The sequence below is a fragment of the Fusarium redolens genome (assembly GCF_020744475.1).
Source record: "Fusarium redolens strain MPI-CAGE-AT-0023 chromosome Unknown BKA55scaffold_5, whole genome shotgun sequence".
NCBI classification, from domain to species: domain Eukaryota; kingdom Fungi; phylum Ascomycota; class Sordariomycetes; order Hypocreales; family Nectriaceae; genus Fusarium; species Fusarium redolens.
The window spans coordinates 2,087,724-2,110,924 of record NW_025763668.1 but is presented as its reverse complement, the minus strand read 5'-3'; the positions used below and the strand labels follow the sequence as shown (position 1 = coordinate 2,110,924).

Genomic DNA, 23,201 nt, shown 5'->3' with positions numbered 1-23,201 from the left:
AACTAGCTCTGTGCTTAGATCGGTCGGTTGACTAACAATCCTGTATGGAGCAACATATCAGTGAGCACGCCAGGAAACTTAGTCGACTGGGATAGTGGGATCAGGAGTAAACCTGGGGTACAGCACGCAAGGGCCCCGAGGATGAATCTCCGGAAATCCTGAGAACAGCAAGACATTAGATCCAGTCACCATCCATCCCGTGCTCTTCAAAGTACATCTTTGACCCCGGCTATTGGCCATGATACTGATGGAGCAGATATTCCTGTGATCTAGCTCGTTGCGGGGTATAAGTCGTTCGGCGAACTTCTTCCGAAGCCACGTAACGACGATAGCCGCCGTAAATTGCAATCTACGACATTATTACGCAACAGATAAGAAGGCCTGGAAACTTGGCGCCCTATCAAAGATAGGCTGGTGTTAATTGAAGCTGGGATTGTGGCACATGATAAGTATTAAGTTTGAGCGCGGCGGGAAAAGGGGGTCAATTCTAGACCCCAGCGCTTTACCCGATTAGGATAAAATGGTGAGTATGAGAGGCTTATCAGTCCGATGTTGAGTTATGTTAGTCTAGCTTTGTACTTGGTGAATGAATACCTCGTTTGCTGTATTCAAGGGCAAATGGATCTGATGATAGCTCAATAGTTGAGATAAGAATAAAGGACCGGAAGAACGGAATGAGATGTCGGTATAATATCCAGTCCAAATCACCCAGTTGATTGCATCCTCCCGTCGAACCAAACCCCTATTTTCGATATCTTGCAACACATATTACAATAACTTTCAGATAATCATGTCAAATATGGAAAAATTCGGCTCTGCCAGCCAGGCAGTCAGTGCTGATCAAGCCCTGGCAAACCTTGGGTACAAGAACGAACTCAAGAGGACTCTATCTATATGGACTATTTTGGGACTGTAAGCTACAACATAACTTCTTCAGCTAAACATAACAACTAACAAGGCTTCGTACAGATCTGTAGCTATCATGGGTGTCCCCTTCGGCCTGTCAACAACTCTTTACATTACCCTCGTCAACGGCCAGTCCGTCACTGTTCTCTGGGGCTGGGTCTTCGTAACACTATGCTCCATCTGCATCGCCGCCTCCCTAGCGGAAATCTGCGCTGTATATCCTACCGCTGGAGGACCCTACTTTTGGTCTGCGATGGTATCGACTAGGAAATACGCGCCCATAGCGTCCTGGATCACAGGATGGTTGAACCTCGTGGGAAACTTTCTGGTCACGACGAGCATCAACTTCTCAGGCGCGCAGATCGTACTATCAATAGCTTCTCTGTTCCACGAAGAATACGTTGCTACGCCTTGGCAGACTGTCCTCGCGTTTTGGGCGTTTACAATCCTTGCTGTGGCGGTTAATGTATTTGGGACAAGATATCTTAGCGCTATCAACGTTGGCGCTATGATATGGACTGCTGTTTCGGTCGGAGTCTTTATGATTGTTCTTCTGGTTATGGCCAAGGCGAGAAGATCTGCTGGTTTTGTTTTTACGCACTATGATGCTTCGGCGAGTGGTTGGCCGACGGGCTGGTCGTTCTTCGTTGGCCTACTTCAAGGCGGTTACGTGATGCTCGGATATGGCCTCATCGCATCTCTCTGTGAAGAGGTCGAGAATCCACATCTCGAAGTCCCTCGTGCTATGGTAATCTCCGTTGTCGTCTCTGGATTCGTTGGTCTGGGATTTCTCATTCCCGTGCTGTTTACTCTTCCTGACGTCGCTACTCTTCTGGCCGTTACGAGTAACCAGCCAATTGGCACCATGTTCAGGATGGTCACGGGCTCAAACGCTGCCGCTGTCATACTGCTTGTATTCATCATTGGAATCTTTCTATTTGCTAGTATTGGAGCGTTCACAGCCGCAAGTCGTTACACGTACGCTTTTGCTCGCGATGGAGCTATTCCAGGTCATCTTATCTGGTCTCGCATGAACAAGCAGCTCGAGATGCCACTGATGGCCATGATTCTCAATGTCGTTGTGAGCATGCTTCTCGGCCTTATCTACTTTGGATCATCAGCAGCCTTCAATTCTTTCACGGGAACTGCCACCATCTGCCTTTCAACATCATACGCTACACCCATCCTTGCGTCCCTCATCCGATCCCGAAAACCAGTTCACGGATCAGCATTCTCCTTACGCTCGTGGGGCTTCCTGATCAATGGCATCTCGGTTTCATGGATATTCTTCTCCATCATTCTGTTCTGTATGCCCGTCACTCTACCTGTGACCGCAAGTTCGATGAATTACTCCAGCGTTGTTTTCATGGGCTTTGGATCTGTGAGTGTTGTATGGTACATCATCTACGGAAGGAAACACTATAGAGGCCCTGTAGCTAGTATGGAGGAAGATTATCTCCCTGGTGTCGTGGTTGAAAGTCCTGGTCATGAGGAAGAGATGGAAACCATTAAGAAGCTTTGATTGTATCGGTCGGTAATTAAACTGGTTCTATCTAGCATATGTACGGAAGTGCCAAAATTTATCCACTGTCCCCTGTTGCTTGACAGGCTATGAAGAGACCAGTATTTAACCCAATGAGTTTACTTTGGACAACATTCGAGTTTAACGCGCACCCCATCGCGTCTTTGCTTCAATTAGTCCCATTGCAATCTGACACGCAGAAAGGGAGAATTCCTGGTAGGACTTCAAAGGATTGGGGCGACTATCTTCGTAAATTAGAGAGGATGCGAACTCAGGACGGCTTCATGTGTGCACGCGCCGACTCCTCTCGGAAAGGTTTATTCAGATCGCACAATCACAATTTCCCAATCCAAAAATTGAAACTTGGAACAAAAGGCTCAATCGTCCTCTACTTTAACTACTACTTCGCACTGGCGCTCTCTGGCCCACCCCATCCAGGCTTCAACATTGCCAAGGCAGCATTCTCAGATGCAGCCATGTTCGAAGCCAAAGCACCAGGTCCAGACGGGCCTGGGTCATGATAAGGATGTACAGGTCTCGCCCGCCCCTTGGTAACTTCAAGAATAGTGCCACTGTTGATCTGTATATCTCCATTGTCGGGGTAATATCCAATCGTCTCGCTCATGGTGTCCCTTTCGATCAAAGCAACCATAACTTCAGCAACTTCCTCAGGCTCAACCCAGACATCCTGCAAACCGTCAATCATGGCCATCTTCTCGGGGTTGTCAGTGTATAGAGGAGTTTTGATGATGCCAGGCGCAACAGCAGCAGTACGGACATTGGCTGAGCTGATGTTGCTCAAGGAGCGAACAAAGCCGCTGATGGCATGTTTCGAGGCATCGTAGAGGGGGGTCGCGATACTTGTGTCCTGGGCGCTCGTGCTTGAGATCAGGATGATGGTCTTATTACCTCTGTCTTTGGTGCCGAGAAAGTGGGAAATGGCGAGCTGAGAAGAGCGGATAGGATGGACCAGGTTGATGTCAAGGAGGGCATATCGTCCGCCATCGACGGTATCGCGACTTGCTGAAGTCCCAGGGGGGTGCCAAAAGTTGCTGAAAGGCTTAAGCAGGGTGTTAGAACAACGAGGTCATTGATGCTAATCAGATCAGGATGAGAACTCACAGGTTCGTACACGCCAGCACCAGGACAGACAATGTCAATGCGATCGAAATGTTGCTGAGCTGTTGTGAACATGCGCTCAAGTTGAAGCCAATCTCGAACATCTGTCTCCTGGAAGACAGCGATGCCATGGGAGTCTGGCTTGGTATCCTTTTGATGCTCTTTGAGCAGTTTCTGAGCCTCTGGTCTTAGGGCCAGATCAGCTAAAACAACATTGCAACCTTTGGCAAGCAAAGAAGAGGCAAATGCTAGGTTGATGCCGCTGCCAGCACCAGTGACGATGGCTGTTTTGCCTGTGACTGACTGAGACATGCTGAGATGCTGAGTTGAGATGAAAGTACAGGCAAAGGCAAGATTGGAATTGGTTTGAGAGAGGTAGATAGGTAACCAACAAGCATACAATAAGTACTTCCCATGCAAACTCATGACCCAGCATCAACTTCAACACGTTATTCATTCCCTTCTTTAGGTAGCCTAGTCCCTGCTGTCGCTAAACTAGTGCGTAGTAGTATCTAGATTGCGGGGAAGTGGAGGTGCATGATAAGACACCAAGGTATTGTAGCTTACCCCGATCAAGATAAAAAGGTGAGTCTGCCCCTCTCACCTTATCCCCGGACATTCAACTCTGGTTCACCCTTATTTAGACACTCAACATTTTATCCAAGTTTGACGAAAACACAGAGTACTCATACTCATTATGCCGACCAAAGTAAAAGGTCCGTTCACAATTCCCCCACGCCTAAGCGTCAAGTACTCACTATCACCTGACAGGTTGTCGCAATTGTTCACGCCGTCGTATCAACTGTGATAGAACATTACCGCACTGCCGGAAATGTGTTCGAGATAACCTTGAATGCTATGGCCTTGATGGAACGTTTCGGTGGATGGCCGAGCCGATCAATAGGCGAAAGCGGACTGCTCGGTCCCGACGAGTGAGCCAGAACACCGTCACAAGCACGGAGGTAAGGAGCCGCACTCCTTGTGTCATCACGAGGTCGACTGACTGACTTTGACAGAATCAGCTGGTTTGCGGACACGATGACAGTTCTCCCGCTCCGCCTAGCCCTTATCCCGAACAGCCACTCTACCAGCCCGAGCACTGGGTAACAAACTTCTGTGAGTCCTCATCCTGAATCGTAGACAGTGACTAACGTATTATACTAGTCGCTGAGCAGATTACTCCGTGGATGTGTCCAATCCTTCAAGCCGATAACGAATGCAAGATGCATCTCCTCCCCCTGGCAATGTCATCTCCACTCGTCTTTGATGCCGTCGCCGCAGCTGCGTATCATCGCCTCGCATACTACGGCAATCCCAAATTCGCCGCAAAGGCCGAGCACTACAAGGCCTCGGCCATCAGGGGTCTCATAACCAGCGCCCGTAGCGTGTGTACCTTGTCGGCTTCGTCGTCGGATCAACTGTTTGCTGCTGCGACATTGCTCATACTCATGTATGACGAGATGATAGCGGCGCAAGATACGTTCATCACACTGGCCCGCATTATTGGTAATATGCGCAAGTTTGTAAACTTTTCGAGCCTGGGTGGTAGTGAGAAGCTTCAGAGGTATCTGACAGAGCAATTTGGCTTGTACGTGTGATCTTGGTGCGCCAGAGCTGAGATACTAACTTGCACGCAGCTTAACAATATTCTCTCTTCCTCATACAGATGACGATACAGCCACGGAGCAATTGATATCAGCCTTCAACTTTGTCGAAGAATTCGCCGAGTCGTGCGCACGCGACAAGCACAACCCGCCCTTTCTAGCGGAATGTTTCAGAACGATCCTGACAGTCTGGCATGGACAGAAGCATAACCCAAGTCTCAATGTCAATCTTGTCATGGAGGACTTCAAGTCGAAGATCGAATCAACAAGCGACATAACTGTCTTTGATCACTATCTCACCTGGGTGTACTTCATGTCTTCGGCAGCGTCTCCAAACGTGTCGCTGCGTAATTTCTTCAGAGACAGGCTACATAAACATACTACTACTTTTGGATGGAAGAATGTCGCGATGATGCATGCGTTTTTGGGGGAGTTGGAGGGTGCGGGGGTTGCGTGGCCAGAACGGCTGCAGTCGCATAAGAAGTACATTTGCGCGTAGTAAAATGCAAACTTATCAATCAAAAGTACTGAAAGGTCAACTTTGTAACTGCGATGATGGTGCTCTAGAACTCGTCCATTGTGTGGAGAAAGACAAACGCCATAGCCTTGGGAAAGATTGAGACACCAGCTGCACGACTACACGGATAGCTTCAAAGGTGACCATACAATTATCATTTGTGATACATCCTCCCGCCCATAAAACGGATGAAGGGATCTCCAAAAAGAGCACATTCCTCTATGGACATTGATCTAGAACGTGACATGATTGCATGAGAGTACTCAGGTATTTATCCCGATACGGTTTGGCGAACCTCCGCTGTCAATGGACGCCAAACGATGCGGCAGTACAACAACCCAAGAGCAGTATTAAATGGGAACAAACCTCTAACCAACCTGTTGTGAAAGTAAAATTGCAACATTATCTATCTCCAACCCTTGATCTCAATTTACCTGCTCTTCAATCGCTATGCCCTCTGCAACTGTGAGCTCAGGCTTTGCCCGTGACATTGCCGACACAGTCCCCAACCACGCTACCAACGGCCATGACACTACCAAGCCCAAATACCGTAAAGTCGATGTTGCCATAATTGGAGGCGGTTTCTCAGGCTGCTACCTTCTACACAAACTCCGGAAGCAAAACTTCAGCGCTGTCATCATAGAAGCTGCCTCGGGTCTCGGAGGTGTCTGGCAGTGGAACTGCTACCCCGGCGCCAGAGTCGATACACCAGTTCCTCTATACGAGTACTCAATGGAAGAGGTATGGAGGACTTGGAACTGGACTGAAAAGCTCCCGACTGCAGCTGAGCTGCAGAAGTACTTTGAACATGTCGACAAGGTGCTTGATCTCAGCAAGGACGTCATCTATAACACAAAGGTTACGGACGCTACCTTTGACGATGCCACGAATAAGTGGACAATCCAGACCGACAAGGATATTGGAATTGAGGCAAACTGGTTTGTCCCAGCTGTCGGCTTCGCCGCCAAGCGATCATTCCCCGACTGGCCTGGCTTGGATGATTTCCAGGGCATTATTCACCACTCGAGCTTCTGGCCACATGAGGGCGTGGACCTGCGCGATAAGCGTGTAGGAGTCATTGGCACCGGAAGCACAGGTGTTCAGATCGTGCAAGAAGTCGGTCCCCAGGCCAAGTCGCTGGTTCTCTTCCAGCGCACTCCAAACCTGGCTCTGCCGCTGAACCAAGCCAAGCTCACCAAATCGGAACAAGATCTCGAAAAGGGCTCGTATCCTGAGAAGTATGAGTCGAGGCTTCTTAGCAAAGGAGGCTATGATTTTAGCCCATCTGACCTGCGTACATTCGACCACAATGCGGAAGAGAGGAGAGCATTCTTCGAGGACAAATGGGACAAAGGCGGGTTTCACTTCTGGACCGGCGCGTACAGCGACCTCTTGACGAGTCTTGATTCAAATCGCGAGGCCTATAGTTTCTGGTCGAACAAGATCCGCAGCATGATTAGAGATCCTGTCAAGAGGGAGATGCTTGCGCCCTTAAAAGCACCTCATCCCTTCGGCACCAAGCGTCCAGCCCTCTTTCGCAACTTTTACCAAGTCTGCGATCAAGACAACGTCAGCATAGTAGATGTGAACAAGACCCCCGTCACGAAGATTCTTCCCGACGGTATCGTCACAGCAGATGGATCCACCCACGAGATCGACGCCCTCGTTCTCGCCACTGGCTTCGACGCTATCACAGGCGGCCTCAAAGCCATAAACATCCTCAACAGCGCGGGCGAGACTCTTTCAGAGAAGTGGTCAAATGGAACATGGACAAACCTCGGTCTAATGACAGCCGACTTTCCCAACATGTTCTTCATGTACGGGCCCCAGGGTCCAACAGCTTTATCCAACGGCCCAACCTGTGTTGAGATCCAAGGTGATTGGATCGTTCGAGCGATAGTTAGTGCCAGGGAGGCTGGAAAGCAGCGTATGCGTGCGACGGTGGAGGGACAAGATAAGTATAGAGAGTTGGTGAACGGGATGACGGCGGATACACTCTTTCCGATGGCGAATTCGTATTATATGGGCGCGAATATCGATGGGAAGCCGAGAGAGGCGCTGAACTTTCCGGGTGGTATTCCGATGTATAGAGAGTTACTTAACAAGGCTGCTGAGAAGGGATACGATGGATTTGTATTCGAGTAGAATATTCTATTAATTTAGTCAGAGACTCCTGTTTTTGGTATCTACGGTGCCCACTCGCGTGCTTGGTGACCAATGCCTGTGCGATACCTTTATGAGAATGAGGACGTTGTGTCAATTGCGGGCACTCCATCAAGCACTTTGCAATAGATGTATAATGGAAAGACGACTACCTTTGTACCATGGTTGATCAACGTGCTTCGAATATATACAAGCTAGTATTGCGGAGATCAAGTGCGGCTCTGTTACTGGCTTCGTCAGCCAGGCGTGAAACAAGCTGCGCTGTCCAGCCCTTTTGATGTTCTTAGTGTTAAAGTTCTTGACATGTATTTTGACTGCAAGAATGGTCTTTCCTCGTTTATTGTTAATCAAACAGATTCAAATCTGAAACAGAAATGTCCGATGAACTCTCCGATCCTTCTCTCTTGATAGTTGACGGCGGCACACGAGGTACAATCTTGTTGGGGCAACAAATGTCGCAGGATTCATCACCATCGCATCTCCATGCCCATGGCTCACACGATCGAGGCGTTCTTCCTGCCACTGGTTCACAAGCCAAGACCCGAAGATGATCCAGATCATCATCGTCGAGTAATAGAGCGTCAAACATGTCAAAAGCAGTTTCCGTCTCGCGGCTGTTGACTTCATCGTTACTCACGACCCATGAGGTGCCGATGTCTTCTCTTTTGACTTCAGTATAGATGAAATCATCTGAGCGGAATAATTCCCTCGGGACTTGCACGTTCCGGTCTTCTTGGGTTTGTCCGCTAGCTTCTCCCTTTCGCTCTTTTGAAATCCTTGCGTTTTGGGTTGTTTGGACCAGTCTGTAGTCGATAAACCATATCGTGACCTTGGCAAGATCACGGAGGTAACTAATCATATCTCGGAAATCTCCACTAGACATCCCCAATCCTTTCTGTCTGTAGTGTTTCGGCCGCTTTTTGAGCGTATCCATAATCGAGGGGTCGTAATCCATCGCAATGTTGCTTCCTATGAAGCTAAATCCTAATCTTTCATGGGAGGGGCCTTCGTCGAATAGAGATAAAAAGACACTTGGGCGAATATGCCACCAGTTCACATTACTCAGATATCGAGGATCAAAATGGATGAGATCCTTGTCGAAATCCATGGTGATATGTTTGACGACGCCATCGTTGTCTTGGTAAAATGCTGTATGAGCGGCACCCTTTTGACAGATACATTGACCCGGTGCTGCTGTACGTTTCGGGCGAAAGGGAGACTTGACTTGCGACCACCATTCATTCTTAGTGAATCGCCTTTCCATCGCCTGATGTGATTCCTTGCACACAGTCCAGAGAGAACTGTCTGTCAGGTAGACTAAGTCATTTGGGTTGCCAGCGACATCATCAGCTGGGACAGCTAGTGAAAATCCTGGAACGACGTTCACAGACTCATATTCGAATCCTTTAGTGCGTAGTAAGCGGAGAAATCTCCCCTGTATGGGTTGCCTGGGCGTTGGTTGGAGAACACGATGGTCAGCGATGTAGAATCGGTGAACATGACGATCCCCAGGGACTGGATGGACGGCAACTTCCCAGACGAGAATCTGAATCTCTTTGGGGAGTTGGAGAAACTTTGGGAAAGTATCTGGCGCCATGGTTGGGGTGAGATAAAATGAATTTTATATGAATATTGTCAAAGAGCCGGCTCAACTGCCTCGTTTGAAAGTATCAATAAATATGAAAACACAGCTGTTGCACATGACGTAGGCCTAGTCATACACCGAACATCATCTCATTGGTTGAGAAGGCCCAACGCAGGACGGCCCCCAAGACCTGCGATCAGGAAAACGTCGATCGAGAAAATCATATAGAAGTTTTTGAAGTCTAGACTATATGTAATCTTGCTGGGAAGCTGAGAAAGTTGAGCTAGTGGGTCCCTGGAAGTCTTGGGCAGCTGCACCTGATCATATAACTCAGAATCTATTCAAAATTCTCGATATGAGCAATCACAACGCCCGAAAAACTTAGAAAAGAGTGATATTGCTAGCAAGTGTATTTAATAAAGAATAAAGTAACAAAAATTGCTTCAAGATGCCTGCTTGCTACTGTATTCTAGCCCCACTACATATGGTTGCCCGGTTTGCCGCGCGGTTGGCACCATAAGCTGCCGAGTTTGGTGACGTGATTATCAATCATGTTTGGTCGATTAGATATCATGGCATGATTTGCTTATATATCAAACCTGGAAAGATTTGATACCTGCCTGCGCACCCATCTTCTTTGAAAGAGCTGGCATGAGACCTCAATCTTTGGGCATCTTGGGTTTCAGACCGTACAGGCCACATACTATACCAAGGCAAAATATTATCCCTTCTTTTTCTTCGACTTATTATTTATCCACGACCTCTTCTTTCTTTAATATCAAAAGTATGGGTGACCAAGTGAGTCTCTTCGCCGTATTATAGCAAAAGCCTAATGATTAACATCACTAAAGCCAGATGAGATCAGGCTCAAGCCAACCAAGGACGGCTCTTTCATTCGGCCTGACAGTGCCTTTCGCAATTTCGTATCCAAAGAGCCAGACGCTCAGTTCCCGGCTGAGAAGGACCGCTATGCTCTCTATCTGAGCCCAGGATGTCCATGGGTAGGTCACCGCTACATTATACCCTGTCAGTACTGACAAAAAGCCAGTCTCATCGTACCATGATCGTGAGAAGCCTCAAAAGGCTTGAGGATACAATCGAATTGTACATCTGCTCGCTCACCATGGGCAAAGATGGTTGGTTCTTCGATGATAGCCCAGAAGCAGCCAAGTATGGTGTCCTGCCCAAGGATCCGCTCTATGGACTTGATACGTTGAAGCAACTGTATCTCAAGGCCAACCCGAATTATGAGGGCCGATACACCGTGCCAGTTCTTTGGGACAAGAAGACCCACACCATGGTGAGCAATGAGTCGAGCGACATCATTCGGGTGCTCTACACGGAGTTCGACCACCTTCTTCCCGAGGAAGATCGCGAAATCAACAGACCTGGAGGCGGTTTCTACCCAGAGGACTTGCGAGAGAATATTGATGAAATTAACGAATGGGTATACGACACTGTCAACAACGGGGTTTACAAGGCCGGCTTTGCAACATCTCAAGCTGCATATAAGGAAAACGTTGAAAAGGTCTTCAAGTCACTCGATCGACTGGAGAAAATCCTCGACAAAGGACCCTTCCTTCTCGGCAAGTGCATCACCGAAGCTGATATCCGCTTGTTCCCAACCATCCTCCGTTTCGACGTTGGCTACGTCCCTATTTTCATGTGCAACCTTGGAACCATCAGGGATCACTATCCGAACTTGCATCTTTGGCTGAGGAGGCTTTACTGGGATAATACCTTCAGAACTCATGGCGCGTTTCGAAAGACCTCTGAGACTTGGTTTGAGAAATACAAGACTGGTTATGCGAACTCTAGACGAAGAGTTCTTGGTATTACTGGGCCGGATATTGTTCCCAAGGGACCTTTGGTGTTAATCCATGAGTTGGAAGAGGGAGAGAAGCTTTAGGCTTGATCACGAAGTATGACGGTCACTGAACTATGAAACTAGCAGAGCGATACGTGATATTGCTTTGACCACTTGAGTATGTTGAACATTCATATGTCGATTAAGAATTAGTGAATGAGATCTCTTCCTTGCCTGTCGTAATCCTATACCAGATTGTGATAAGCGTCAAGATTCACTGCTGGCATCGGGCCCTGTACTTGGCCAGCAATACTCCAAGTGTGAGAGCACTCAGCTAAGCAACTAACCAGGTAGCTCTGTTCTTCCGGAATACCAAACTTCTCGATAGATCTCGACGCTTGTATGGACGCGTAAATCAATATGAGTGGTGCATGACGAAGCCCATATTGCACTTTGTAAATTCGAACCAGGGCAAGAATATCTTGAGCTGCCGTGGTGCAAGACAGAAGTGAAGCTTCTCGAGCCGATTCAACGTTGCTAGTAGTCGCTGATTCGTAGTTCAAGGCAATACGAATACTGCTATAGAGCAGGCTACACGATAACGGTTAGTCATGAACATGAATTTGCAATAAGAGACTTGCTGAAGCGTGGCCACTGCTGGTGTTATCGTCACACCCGTGGACCATTTATTCCACTTCGCAAAGGCTGGTAGTGCATCCCTCCATTGTAAAAGCTCAAGGTTGAGATTATCAAGCAGCGTTTGGCGCGTGAAGACATCTGTCTGCGTTCGAGGTGTCCGTGGAGAAAATACTGTTGTCATCATTTTCTCAACGATTCTGTATAGGCGAATCTGCTCTTTGAGATATGGTATGTTTGACAAAACTCGAAGCTCCTCTGGGTCATCGCCAAAACCAACAGGGCGCCAATACTCCATTCCGGGTCCGTCACTGATTTCGTTTGTTAGCTTGAAACATGGGAATGAGGGGTGTCTTACGTTATGAACTCCAACAGGTCGACTTCAGCGCTGTCAAAGGCTAGTTGCACGGGCCGCCCAAGTATCAAGCTGATTAGCTTGTCCGAGATGTAAGAGCCCCAATAGATTCTGCGGCGGATCTCGATATCCTCGCTTGAAATAATGGTAGAGTCGTGTGGCAGCCAGTTCATAGGGTCACTTTGAAAACCTAGGTCTTGAGCCATACGGAACGCAATACCTGTCTCTTGTCAAGATCGAAAAACTTTAAGGAGTACACGGTGTATCATACCTGAGAAGGCCCATCCTTTAGACACGTTTCCGCGGCCAATCTCAAAGAATGCTAGACATAGAAAAGACTGGACTGTGGGGATCGAAGGACGGCTGAGGCCCGATACCATGACGATACTCTCAGCCGCCTGGAAGAACTGCTCACTTAGGTTTCTCTCTCCTTCAGTCTCTGACATGAGAAGGCCTAACGCGCAAATAGACAAGAGAAGCGCAGATGACCAGTACTTGCAGCCCCTCCGCTCTCCAAAATGGTCTCTTAGAAACGCTTCTCGATACACAAACATAAAATGGGGGTACTGCCAGCGAAAGAACTGCTGCAGTGCTTTGAAAGCTGTGTCGTCCTCCAGCTTGATGCCGAAGTGATCCATTACATGGTCAAAGTTGGACTCGGCATATAGGCTCTGCGTTGGGCTCGGATAACTCTCACTTGTGGAGAGAAGGTCACTGTTGAAGATGCTAGTGGCGCCATGGTAGACCAGTGATCCCTCCGCATCTGGTTTTAAGCGTGCTCGTGCTAGAGTATCAGATTGAATGACTTGAGAAGGACCTGCAGTTGAAAGATTTGATGCTCCTCCTCTGCTAAGCGCTGGTCCAAGCATCTCATCTCGACGAGCGGGAGTAGCGTCTCTCAACTCCTGTATAAAGGCCTCTAACGACGCAACTCGATTCCTTAAGCCAATCGTATATTCTGACGATGGTGGGTTACGTCTCTTGTCAATCTTTTCATACTCGCAGCCTGCACCAGCCGATGCACAGTTGGTGCAAGGGACTGTTCGAGTGCATCTCAACTAGCGCTGTCAAATTTACACCATCCCATCGTGGCATCATGGCATGAACGTACCTTTCGGTATCGGCAACGTTTGCAACTAGGGATTCATGTTAGTGAAGGATGTCTTTGGTTACGCGCTTGTCCAAGGTCTCACGAGAGTTCTTGCTTCCCTGTTGCGGGGTTCATATCGTCTCAGGCTAAAACAACTAGCTGACACGGTCCTGTGGTGCCAAGTTTGGATGCCGATTAGGCTTCGCCTTAGGTTGTTACGAGATATCAGCTCAACAACGGGGAGGGGGTTGGGAGAACTGGAAGGTTAAATGCAAGTTGGGTGTGTGGGTCGGGATTGTACTCCATTGCCACTTACCTACCCTAGAACGCTCTTTCGGCAAGACTGGGTGTATTAAATATAAATAAATACATTAATACTACTTATTATATACAGTTGAAATATGAAATAATAGAATACTAAAAGTTTAAAAATTAAGTACTTACTAAGTCCTTTAATATTTTACTAAATTACCAATAGTATTTCTATATCTCTAGATCTCAGTTAGAATACTGGCCACTATATATACGTTCAAAACCCCCCAACAATGGATATCTCACCAACTACAACCACGAGCACAAGCAATAGAAAGCTCTCATTCTGTTATACTCTATTAGTTATAGTAAGTATATTCTAACTTAAGTAATAAGAATACAGAGGGGCAGTTGCGAATAGTCGCTCAATACCTTAGATAGCCAGACTAAACTGATTAGCTTTTCCCTTACTACTGCAAATATCTCGTCGATTTCACATTAGCCTGTGGTTTGGAGACAATATTTTTAAAAAAGGACCTTGACTTAACTCCAACTAGAAGCAACCTCTCCATTTAACGAAGCGAACCAAATTCCATTGCAGAAAATCCCAAGCGCCCAAATATCATATGCCAATGATAGTCCCCAATCACTCTTGTTAACCCCCCATTTCAACAAAGGCAACCAGATTTCACCATAACAGATATTTCCACCGTCAGGCGTGATGAAGTTTGAATTATTAGCAGGGATCTGCTCGCCATGCCACTGTTGTGATCATCGCAAAAATCTTGCCCATCTCATTTTGGAATACCAACCTTCGATAGCATCGTTCTCAATAGGTTCTTCCGTGAAGAACTTTGCTGATAGGCAGTCTGGTCGTTCAGTGCTCTCTTGGGGGTAAAATCGACTGTCATCAAAGAACACCCAAGCACGCTGCTGACCGATCATGTATCGGAGTTTCTCTTTGTGGTTCAAAGAAAGTTGCGTGTACATAGATGATTCGCAACCATTTTGGTATTTTCGTTTCCATTTAAATAAGCCATGAAGGCACATGTCCCATCGGAAAGAGTTTATCGGGTCCTCAAAACACCAGACATGTTCAAGTTGTACCTTGAGTGCTTCTCTCTCACCTGGTTTGGCCATATCGTACCGAAGAAAATCGGTGAGACGACCATACCCAAGCGTTGAGAAACCTGTCTTAATGTCACGACCAAGCAAACACTTGAGTCTTGCTTTGGTTTCTGCGTCAAAATTAACAATATTGGGAGAGAATAGGCCAGTTCCAAGTGGAGTCGTCGAAATGGGCGGAAGGCAAACATCGTTGCATTGAGCGAATATTGCCTCGTATAGAGACCAGACATAGTTGTGGACACAACCAACAGCTTCATGCTCGGCATTGCTGATTCGACGCCGCCGTAGATCGGGAACATAAGGGACATTGCTAACCATGGATAATAGCTCGTACACCAGAAATGCTTTGACAAACCTTTTCCGTTCTGGAAATGTGAGACTGGCGGAATTGAATCGTGGTGTTACCTTGAGACCTTTGAACATAAGATGTCCTTCAGATAGTGACCGCTGGGTCTGCGGTAGACAAAGATATTCCCGCCGGGGAAAGGAAGCGGTGGCTTTGGTGATGTAATCCTCGATCAGAAGAAGAAGTTGACTATGTAATTTGTTCAGTTGACTGAGCAGGTGGTCGTTGTTACCCTTGAGTGGATCGGGCAGTTGAGAATTTGCCCAAGCCCGCAAGTGTGCACGCATAGGCTGTGATTGACGCTTGCGTAGAGGCTCCCTACCAGAGCCTCGTGGACTTGGAAGTAAGATAATTGCCATGGCGTCCTGTATCATCTCCGCGTCAAATTCGGCCGCAAGCACTTGTCGTATGATATACTTCTTGTGCGCGAGATATTGTTGAAGCATAATGGGAGAGGCTTGGATTGTGCGTGATATCGACGATTTACAGCGAGTCGATACGAGAACCTGGAGACGAAGCTCCGGCGATAACTTGTTGAAAGGGTCTGTAACAGCGAGCGCCATCTTTTCGTTCTTGAATCGGTCGTCCGCGTTGATGAGGACAGTAAGAAAAGAAAAGACAAGGGGGGAGGGGAGACTGCAAGGGGCCAACACGGATATTTATACAGGAAGCCAGAGACTATTTTGTGGAGTGAGTCATTTCTGGTGTTGATAAGGTTCAGTGGGAGGATGAGCTTTCAGTCAGAAGCCTGGATCTTAAACAGAGAATATTCTTTGCTTAAGGCATTGTGCATAATAAACTTTGCTGTGTAAAACAGCATTTCTTTCAATATGTGTGGCCTTTATCATTGTGTTAAAAGTACTTTGATTCACGAACCTTTACCAGGTTAAGATATTCTCACAAGAATACAGCCTTTTTATGCAGACTTTGTTCGAAACCTTTAACATACTGGCTCATGATCTAAGTTTTAAGTAGGAAGGCTAGCTTCCGCCACAACACATAGTTACATATCTACCTATGTAGCGGAATGGTTACATTGGAGAATGACTCATTTAGAGTTGTATAACTTTGGACTCCTAAGGCTAGTTGTTAGTCTGAGTCCTTTGCTTGTGTCTCACAATTCTAGCGGTCGAACCTTGTTATATTTTGGGCAGCGCTTTGCAGTCAAACACATATTAGCCTTTGAATAAGTTCCAGCCCTGACGTCAGGAGGTATGCATTAAATCTGAAAGTTCTATTTAACCTCCAGAATCAATCATAGATAGATCATAAAATATCAATATGAATACCTGGTGAATAAATGAGGCTTTGGTACGCTAACAGTGATAAAGGAGGGGATGTTCTCCATTGCTAGGCCACCAAGATATTAAACCCTATGTGATTAGGTAGCTACTCAGAGAGATGTGCAGAAGGACACTGGGAGGAGTGTGCTCTTGCACAATGAGAAATATCGGGACATCCTTTCCACACATATGACAACTTGGAGGTAGCCGTAGCTGCTTGCCTAGGTACCTTACCTTACCTGGGTAGGTAGCCTACACTACCGTGTACTTGAGGCAGGTACGACATAACTGGTTTATCGTTGCAATCCCAGGATAGAATGTAGTTCTGTTTCATCATCATCAACATTGGCATCGGCAGTTTCGTTTCTTGGTTTTCATTATCGAATTAATTATTTGATAATTATAGTTATCTCTTTATCGATAGTCTATTGATAATACCACCATGAACGCCTCCGAAAGAGCCCACCTGGCTGCCATGGGGCTACTACCCCCCAGCACTCCTGCACCCGCCCCCCCTGTCCCTCTCCGAAGGGCGATCCTCGACCGAGCCAGTCCCTGTTTCGGAAGTGCAGTGTTTCTGGGATGAACAATGGCAGAATGAAAGTGGCAGAAAAGATGACGATCTCAGCCAGTACCAACAGGGTCCAAAAATGTCCTTTCTCCATCAATGGGGCGCTGATAACAGGGCCGAAGAAACCTGAGAACAGAACCCAGCGGATTGGAGCGAATTGCCAGTAGCATATAGCCATGACCCAAGCAAGTGAAGCAAAAATGCCGGTGCCACTGAAAATCAGCACTCGTCTCCGGCCGATGCGATCCGCCAAGAGACCATAGGGTACAGTTCATAATAAGCCTGGTATTAGAGGCACCAGCTGCTGGAAGCCACGCACAAGCGCAAGCTCCTTCTGCACAGGCTGGATCTGACAGCGATCATGCTCGGGGACGTCTAAAGAATGTGCCTTGTAATAATCGTCGCAGATGGCAGACTCGTAGATCTGAATGAGTGCGGCGGGCTGGAGTCCATCGCCAAGCATCAATGTGAAAGCAAAGGCGCACAGGAGCTGGACGATGTGACGTTTTCGCTGCGGTGATATGTTGGTTGTCTCCACTTCGCTTCCGAGAAGAGGAGAAGCTTCATGACGATTCTCGACGTCTTGTATTCGTACCGTGGCCATTGAGTTATTCCTGCGATGCGTTAGAGGATACGAACAAAGACAACAGCTTGTGTGCGCGTGTACAAACCCACGCGGTTTGTGTAAGAGCTTTGTAGGTCCGAAATGGCCATGACAAGCTGACCTGCCTAAGCTCGTTTGGGGAGTTTGAGGGGAGGAAGAGTATGATTTAACAAAAAATTGTAATTTGGGTCAGGGCATCCAGCATTTTCTAAGCAACCTAAGCGTTAGATAGATAATAAAACAAAAGGATTGACTTTGTGATGGAAGTAATCTTGGTGTAAGCCACTTGAACTGCCTTCAGAGGGTAGTGCGCCTAAAATTCGGGCACGCTTCACCACTTTCCAGTGCTGCTCGCCGCTTGCGGCCCAGCAAGCATTGTACTTGTCCAGCATGTTACAGTGGGCCTTGGCCGCTGAGGAAACCAAGGTAATAGCATTTAATATTGAGGTGAGCGTGCCCTCGCTTTTACACGGTAGGAAATAGCTTTGAGCAATTAGAAGAAGGAGGCAATAAAGGCGAAAGAGAAAAAGAAAGAGAAAAACAAGTTTAGCTTGTATGTCAACGAGTGGGAAGGCTGTTTGGCCGGTATCTAAGGTTCATCCATTTCCCACTGATTCGTTCTTCATGGTGGTCAGCATTGCCAGCTTTTGCCCTCAACCATAACACTCACTGATTAAGAGTATGGCTACCACCATGGCGTGGTATTCGACAAAGGGCACCTCTAGTTCGATAATATCTACACAATTTACTACGAACAGTACCGTAAAGAAGACGGCCTTGCTGGTATGAAGCCATTGGCGGGGTCAGATCAGCATGCATGCTTGGGTAAAATACCGCCTGATCCCGGTACTCTCTTACGAATGATCGCTGAGTATATCTTACAGTGATCTACCTCCACGGAGGTCCTGCTGGTCCTACAGTCCTCGAGAACAAGAAGTTCTTTAATCCTGCCGTGTATCGTGTCTTCCTTTGGGACCAGCGAGGCGTTGGATGATCACGCCCAATGAACGAACTGCTACAGACCATGATCCAGCACCTCTCCAACGATATTGAGAAGCTTCGACAGCACTTTTGACCCTCCGAATGGCATACGGTATTGGCGGATCTTGGGGCAGCCGATTGGATCTGTTTTACACTCAGGCTCATCCTGGGCGTGTTGGCTTCCTTGTTGTTTCTGGCGTCTCGAGAGCACGCAAGTCGCAGCTCAACTCTTCCCAGAAAATCGGCGTGCTTTTCTGGAGTCGTTGTTTGATGATGTGAGAAAGGACCCAATGAGGTTTCATCACGCCTGTATTACTTCCCCGGTCCCAAATATCTCAGCTGCCGCGGCACATCAGTGGAACAGATGGGAGTAATCGGTCTCCAATTTTAATCTCAGCCCTAGCGTTCCCGCAAAGCCCGAGGATGGAACCTCGCGCATGCAATATTTGAGACTCACTACCTATTTCATAAGAGTTTTGGCTCGAGGAAGGGCAACTGCTGAATCACAATAGTACTGCCAAGATGAAACAAATTACAGGTACTAGTCTCGTCTTTTTGTCTTCATACATCTTATTGATGAACAGCAGGTGCAATTGTCCAACGGCGCTACTATACCTCTGTCCACCTGTGACAGCTTGGGAACTATATCAGGCAAGGATGATATCCTCTCCACATAGGAGCACTGGCGCAGAGCATTCTGATAATGTAGCTCGACAATCTGACAAGCCAGAACTCATTCCGCCCTGCTAGTACATTGAACTAGGAAGCGGGCATGCTGGCGAAGTTTGTCCAGATATGCCATAAGCTGGCAAAACTGTGAACTGCATAATTAAGACTGCCGCGTTGGAGGAGAAGACTTTCTACAAGACCAGGTTTATTAAAGCTAATTATAAATGAATGCCAAAAGCATGTCTAACAAGAGAAACGTATAAGCTTCCAGAACATAACTAAAAATGAGGAAATAGCTGCAACCACTGAAAGGTGACGAAAACACCAACAGGGCAGTAACGCAAACTTGCAAAAGCCTCGGCGACAATGAAGAGCCTCGAGAGAATATAGACGATACCCAAAACCCATAGTAGGCATACACAAAAGAACTTGGCCATCTTCTTCATGCTTTTCTTGAGAGATTCCGGTGCTTTCCGTGCAAGGTCGAGAACACGTGAGTTGAGAAGCGTGCTGAACCAGACAAAGGAAGAAATGACAAAGTAGCAAGGCAGTGCACCTATAATAACAAAGCAGCTGAGCTTCCACAGTATTTCCTCTTCTCGGGTAGGAAACACCCAGGTCCATGCTACTAAGTGAACACCGCCAAAAATCGTGGAAAAGACCGTGGCAAGGAAGGATACCTTCCAATACTTCCAGAACCTCCATACAGGCTTATATGTTTCAAAGAAACCCCGTGCTTCAAATTGAGGAGCAATATCTTGAGTGAAAAGGCTCTTGCCCTCCCAAAAGTCCCTTTCGCAATCGAGCTTCGGCACGTGTCTGAATTCCTCGAGGCATATAAGGAGAAGGACGGGCTTGTTGTTTTCTCCAAAGGGTGGTATACTTGGTGTGAAATGATCTCTTGGTATTTCAGGCGGGTTCTCTCTTTGTTCATCGGGAAACTTTGACAAAATATCGTGCCATCTCGCGAGGAACTGAGATGTAATTAAGAAAGAAAACTCCAGCCATTCAGATTCTGAGCAGAGTTCCTGCCTCAAGGTGCCGTGTGGGAAGGATTTGTAGGTGGCCTCCCTCATATCTGCCCTATATAAAGCTAGCCCAGAAGTTAGAATATCACCCACCCTCATTTCTCCTGTCGCTACCGGATGGATCCATCGCATGTGTCTCCCTTTCGTGTCAAGCGGGGCTAACTGTTCATGTGACTTCATCGAAGGAAAGATTGCTAGCCTATATGACATCCTGCTATAGAATTGTTTCTGGAGCATGATGGCCACTTCGGCTTTAAAGTCTCGTGGCTGAATAACGATTGGCTCCTGAATGTCGAGGGGTTTCTACTAATTCGTTAGCTACTCATATTATGATTGAAAGTTTGGAGGCAATGCGAACTTGGAACCACAGAGCATACAGAAAGAGAGCGCAAATAACATGGATCACGGTATGGTATTCCAGTATAGTAAATGGAAGCAAAGATCCCCACCTCACGAAAGATTGCATGAGCATCCAGAGGACTTGAATAAGAACAAGAACCTTCTGAATTGTATTGGCCTTACTCTTGTCATCAATCTCTTCCTCTCGGATTTTGATCCAATGACCCTTGTTGGCGAGCGCGATAATAGCAGGGGGGCCAGGGCGAACAGTGTTGAGATGAGCATCGGGGTCTTTGAAAAGCTTTTGAGCGTAAGGGTCCATATCCGGAAGAGAGAGGATGTCGTTGACGTCTAAACGTAGTCCTCCCATGACAATAAAGTAGGCGTATTTTAAGGTAATCTTGAACTAATTTCTGTTAATGGTTAACCCTTTAAATGCAACACACGAGGTTCCTTACATCAGCTTCTGCACTCCATTTAGATGACTTCTGTTGTTTCTGGAGATATTTAAGATTACACATGAGACCGAAGGCATGGAAAAATTGAAGAGCAGCGGTCGCCATGGTAATTTCTGGGGCCAAGAGAGTTATCAAGACCCATTTGGTCTTCTCTAACAGAAGTCGTTGCCATGTAGGCTTAGAGAGTACGTCGAGAGGGCCGTATAGATACAGGCGATGAGGGTTAAGATGCAACTTTCAAGAATATCAAACGTGCCCCTGACATTGGGAGTACCGACCCATGGTGGAGCAAAGGTTGACCACAGTTGATCTGTTACATTGTAGGTAATGATAGAAACATTCCACGGCAGGGTAGTTGCTGACGAGTTGAGGTCTCCCATACTGACTTCGTTGAGAAAGAGACAAATCAGGAGAAAACATGCTGCATTTTCCAGGGCACCCATATTCGGAGTGAAAATCTCAATACTGCTTTATAACTATATGAGCTTCAACCTTCAATTTACTATGGCTATGTCTAGGCAGCCAATAAGAGAACGGTATTTACCGCCCTATATTTAGTCGACCAGTATGACGAACCTCCAGAAACCACCGAGTTTTCCCCGCATCGTAACATACTTGAAAATACAAAGAGGCTGGAGGCAGAATACCAATTCTATGTACAACAGCCCCTTAGTATTCGTGTTCCTACCGACTCTCAGAGAATGGCTTCGAATTCGCCCGTTGTCGAGTCAGGTCCCGAATCTTCAATTACCCCTCACCTCGACCTCGTCAACGGCCAAATTCCATACCGTGACGCCGTTGTGTCATGGAAACTTCCTAAAGTTATACTTTTAGGCGAAGAACGTCACATCGACAGTTTCGGATTCGATTGCGTGACACATGTTGTACTTCAGTGAGTCCTTTTGTCTGTACACCAAGAAGATTCGTGCAACTGATCGACTGAGAAGACTAGAGGGTGGCAGAAAGCTTCAGACCAAAGTCCTAAGTGACAAAAAAGACTTAGACAATATTACGATACCTTAGGGCAGCTTATGATGAACTTAGCTTGCTCTTTGAGCGGTTTATTTTCTCACTTTAATGTAAGGTCTTAAGTCTTCTGACGCCCAGGGGAATAGTATCAGACGCTCGACAACGACAAGTGTTTTCTCAGATTAGCATTCAGCATGACTATGACTATCCTTTCCCTTTCTGGCACTTTCTTGGCAAGATGATCTCCCAGGCGATGTTCGAAAATGATACTTCGCTTGAGATATTGAGTTTTACAAGGGTGATCGACCGCGAACTCGTTGGGTTTGAGAACAAGAACTATTCGAAAAACAGTAACGGCGCAGACATTAATTTAATTGAAGTGAGTATCAAAATACCACGGCCTAATGAGCCTATGGAGATCTTTTGGAGGCCTGCTAGGGGCATTATCATCCAGAGGCTTCGAGAATGTAAGGATCGTGAGGTTACACTTCGGGACTTTGAGGCTGAGATGAAACACAGGGTTACAGGAACCCCTTTCGGCCCCTTGACGGGTTCCTTTGGTCGGTGCTCGACGGGTAGATAGCGTCTCTTGTTCCACGGGACCAACTCAGCCAGCGCCTTCGGATCTTCAACGAATGCTACTATGTCTGAGCCCTGTCGACCAACTGCCCTTGTGATGAGTTGGAGTTCGAGTCATCTTTCAGCCTAGCAAATATCAAAATGGCCATTTTCGTATCTTCTACATGTTAATCAGAATCCAATTTGTTCTCGCTAAGCGTTGGTTCTGCAACGAACTGCATTAGAACCCTCAGCTAGCATTTAGTATGCCGATCTTTACCAAATTTACAAATGAAGAAAGGTTAATTCCTGGATCTTCATTGCGCCGGCTGGCAACCTGTTTTCATCACTCACATGATTCAGTTCCATCTTCATTTAGTAATTGTGGCGTCAAGCTTTCCTAGCCTCCCCGGCAGTGACATCCCAACGACATGGGTTGTGGGCTGGAAAATAAGGCAGCGAATTTCCGCCCAATGGCTACAGAAGCCCAATCATCAATGCCTCATTGACGAGTGCTGAAGTGACCAGTTGGACCAAAAGTGAGGTCTTCTCAAGGGTCTTGGCTGGCTGCTGTACGCGTTTATCAACTCACTGGGTATGTCCAAACTTCAAGGCCTGCATCTTAAACAGAGAATGTCTTTCCAGATAAGATAGAACTCTGGTAGTGCTATTGGGTGCGTCTTGTATCTCTGGCTTGCAATTTCTCCTCTG

General features: G+C 47.1%; 11 protein-coding genes across 11 annotated transcripts; 4 read left to right on the top strand and 7 right to left on the bottom strand.

Annotated features, from left to right (window-relative positions):
- Positions 1-790: 790 nt before the first annotated feature.
- BKA55DRAFT_724776 (amino acid/polyamine transporter I) lies at positions 791-2,572 on the top strand (the record flags this gene model as incomplete). The annotated part of the gene is made up of 2 exons (XM_046201090.1): positions 791-912; positions 970-2,572. 2 exons carry the CDS (start codon positions 791-793, stop codon positions 2,426-2,428), a joined length of 1,581 nt encoding a protein of 526 aa, XP_046052330.1. The 3' UTR covers positions 2,429-2,572.
- A 256-nt stretch (positions 2,573-2,828) lies between these two features.
- On the bottom strand, positions 2,829-3,859 carry BKA55DRAFT_592333 (uncharacterized protein; the record flags this gene model as incomplete). The annotated part of the gene is made up of 2 exons (XM_046195377.1): positions 2,829-3,488; positions 3,551-3,859. The coding sequence occupies 2 exons, from the start codon at positions 3,857-3,859 to the stop codon at positions 2,829-2,831; spliced, it is 969 nt and encodes a 322-aa protein (XP_046052329.1).
- A 258-nt stretch (positions 3,860-4,117) lies between these two features.
- BKA55DRAFT_562895 (uncharacterized protein) lies at positions 4,118-5,807 on the top strand. The gene is made up of 5 exons (XM_046192340.1): positions 4,118-4,263; positions 4,319-4,509; positions 4,564-4,663; positions 4,712-5,135; positions 5,185-5,807. Exons 1-5 carry the CDS (start codon positions 4,245-4,247, stop codon positions 5,648-5,650), a joined length of 1,200 nt encoding a protein of 399 aa, XP_046052328.1. The 5' UTR covers positions 4,118-4,244; the 3' UTR covers positions 5,651-5,807.
- Positions 5,808-6,049: 242 nt separating this feature from the next.
- On the top strand, positions 6,050-7,813 carry BKA55DRAFT_724774 (uncharacterized protein; the record flags this gene model as incomplete). Its single annotated transcript, XM_046201089.1, has 1 exon — positions 6,050-7,813. The coding sequence occupies exon 1, from the start codon at positions 6,119-6,121 to the stop codon at positions 7,811-7,813; it is 1,695 nt and encodes a 564-aa protein (XP_046052327.1). The 5' UTR covers positions 6,050-6,118.
- A 286-nt stretch (positions 7,814-8,099) lies between these two features.
- Positions 8,100-9,447, bottom strand: BKA55DRAFT_562894 (uncharacterized protein). The gene has a single exon (XM_046192339.1). The coding sequence runs from the start codon at positions 9,426-9,428 to the stop codon at positions 8,175-8,177; it is 1,254 nt and encodes a 417-aa protein (XP_046052326.1). The 5' UTR covers positions 9,429-9,447; the 3' UTR covers positions 8,100-8,174.
- A 755-nt stretch (positions 9,448-10,202) lies between these two features.
- Positions 10,203-11,325, top strand: BKA55DRAFT_537307 (glutathione S-transferase; the record flags this gene model as incomplete). The annotated part of the gene is made up of 3 exons (XM_046189898.1): positions 10,203-10,214; positions 10,268-10,417; positions 10,465-11,325. 3 exons carry the CDS (start codon positions 10,203-10,205, stop codon positions 11,323-11,325), a joined length of 1,023 nt encoding a protein of 340 aa, XP_046052325.1.
- A 143-nt stretch (positions 11,326-11,468) lies between these two features.
- Positions 11,469-13,439, bottom strand: BKA55DRAFT_592328 (fungal-specific transcription factor domain-containing protein; the record flags this gene model as incomplete). Its single annotated transcript, XM_046195376.1, has 6 exons — positions 11,469-11,802; positions 11,865-12,170; positions 12,218-12,434; positions 12,486-13,272; positions 13,326-13,350; positions 13,408-13,439. The coding sequence occupies 6 exons, from the start codon at positions 13,437-13,439 to the stop codon at positions 11,469-11,471; spliced, it is 1,701 nt and encodes a 566-aa protein (XP_046052324.1).
- A 521-nt stretch (positions 13,440-13,960) lies between these two features.
- Positions 13,961-15,634, bottom strand: BKA55DRAFT_562891 (uncharacterized protein). Its single transcript, XM_046192338.1, has one exon. It carries the CDS (start codon positions 15,591-15,593, stop codon positions 14,328-14,330), a length of 1,266 nt encoding a protein of 421 aa, XP_046052323.1. The 5' UTR covers positions 15,594-15,634; the 3' UTR covers positions 13,961-14,327.
- Positions 15,635-16,683: 1,049 nt separating this feature from the next.
- On the bottom strand, positions 16,684-17,252 carry BKA55DRAFT_562889 (uncharacterized protein). The gene has a single exon (XM_046192337.1). It carries the CDS (start codon positions 17,060-17,062, stop codon positions 16,739-16,741), a length of 324 nt encoding a protein of 107 aa, XP_046052322.1. The 5' UTR covers positions 17,063-17,252; the 3' UTR covers positions 16,684-16,738.
- On the bottom strand, positions 16,684-17,705 carry BKA55DRAFT_673869 (uncharacterized protein). The gene has a single exon (XM_046198042.1). The coding sequence runs from the start codon at positions 17,486-17,488 to the stop codon at positions 17,156-17,158; it is 333 nt and encodes a 110-aa protein (XP_046052321.1). The 5' UTR covers positions 17,489-17,705; the 3' UTR covers positions 16,684-17,155.
- Positions 17,706-19,416: 1,711 nt separating this feature from the next.
- Positions 19,417-21,068, bottom strand: BKA55DRAFT_687911 (uncharacterized protein; the record flags this gene model as incomplete). Its single annotated transcript, XM_046199138.1, has 3 exons — positions 19,417-20,469; positions 20,525-20,911; positions 20,964-21,068. The coding sequence occupies 3 exons, from the start codon at positions 21,066-21,068 to the stop codon at positions 19,417-19,419; spliced, it is 1,545 nt and encodes a 514-aa protein (XP_046052320.1).
- Positions 21,069-23,201: the final 2,133 nt, after the last annotated feature.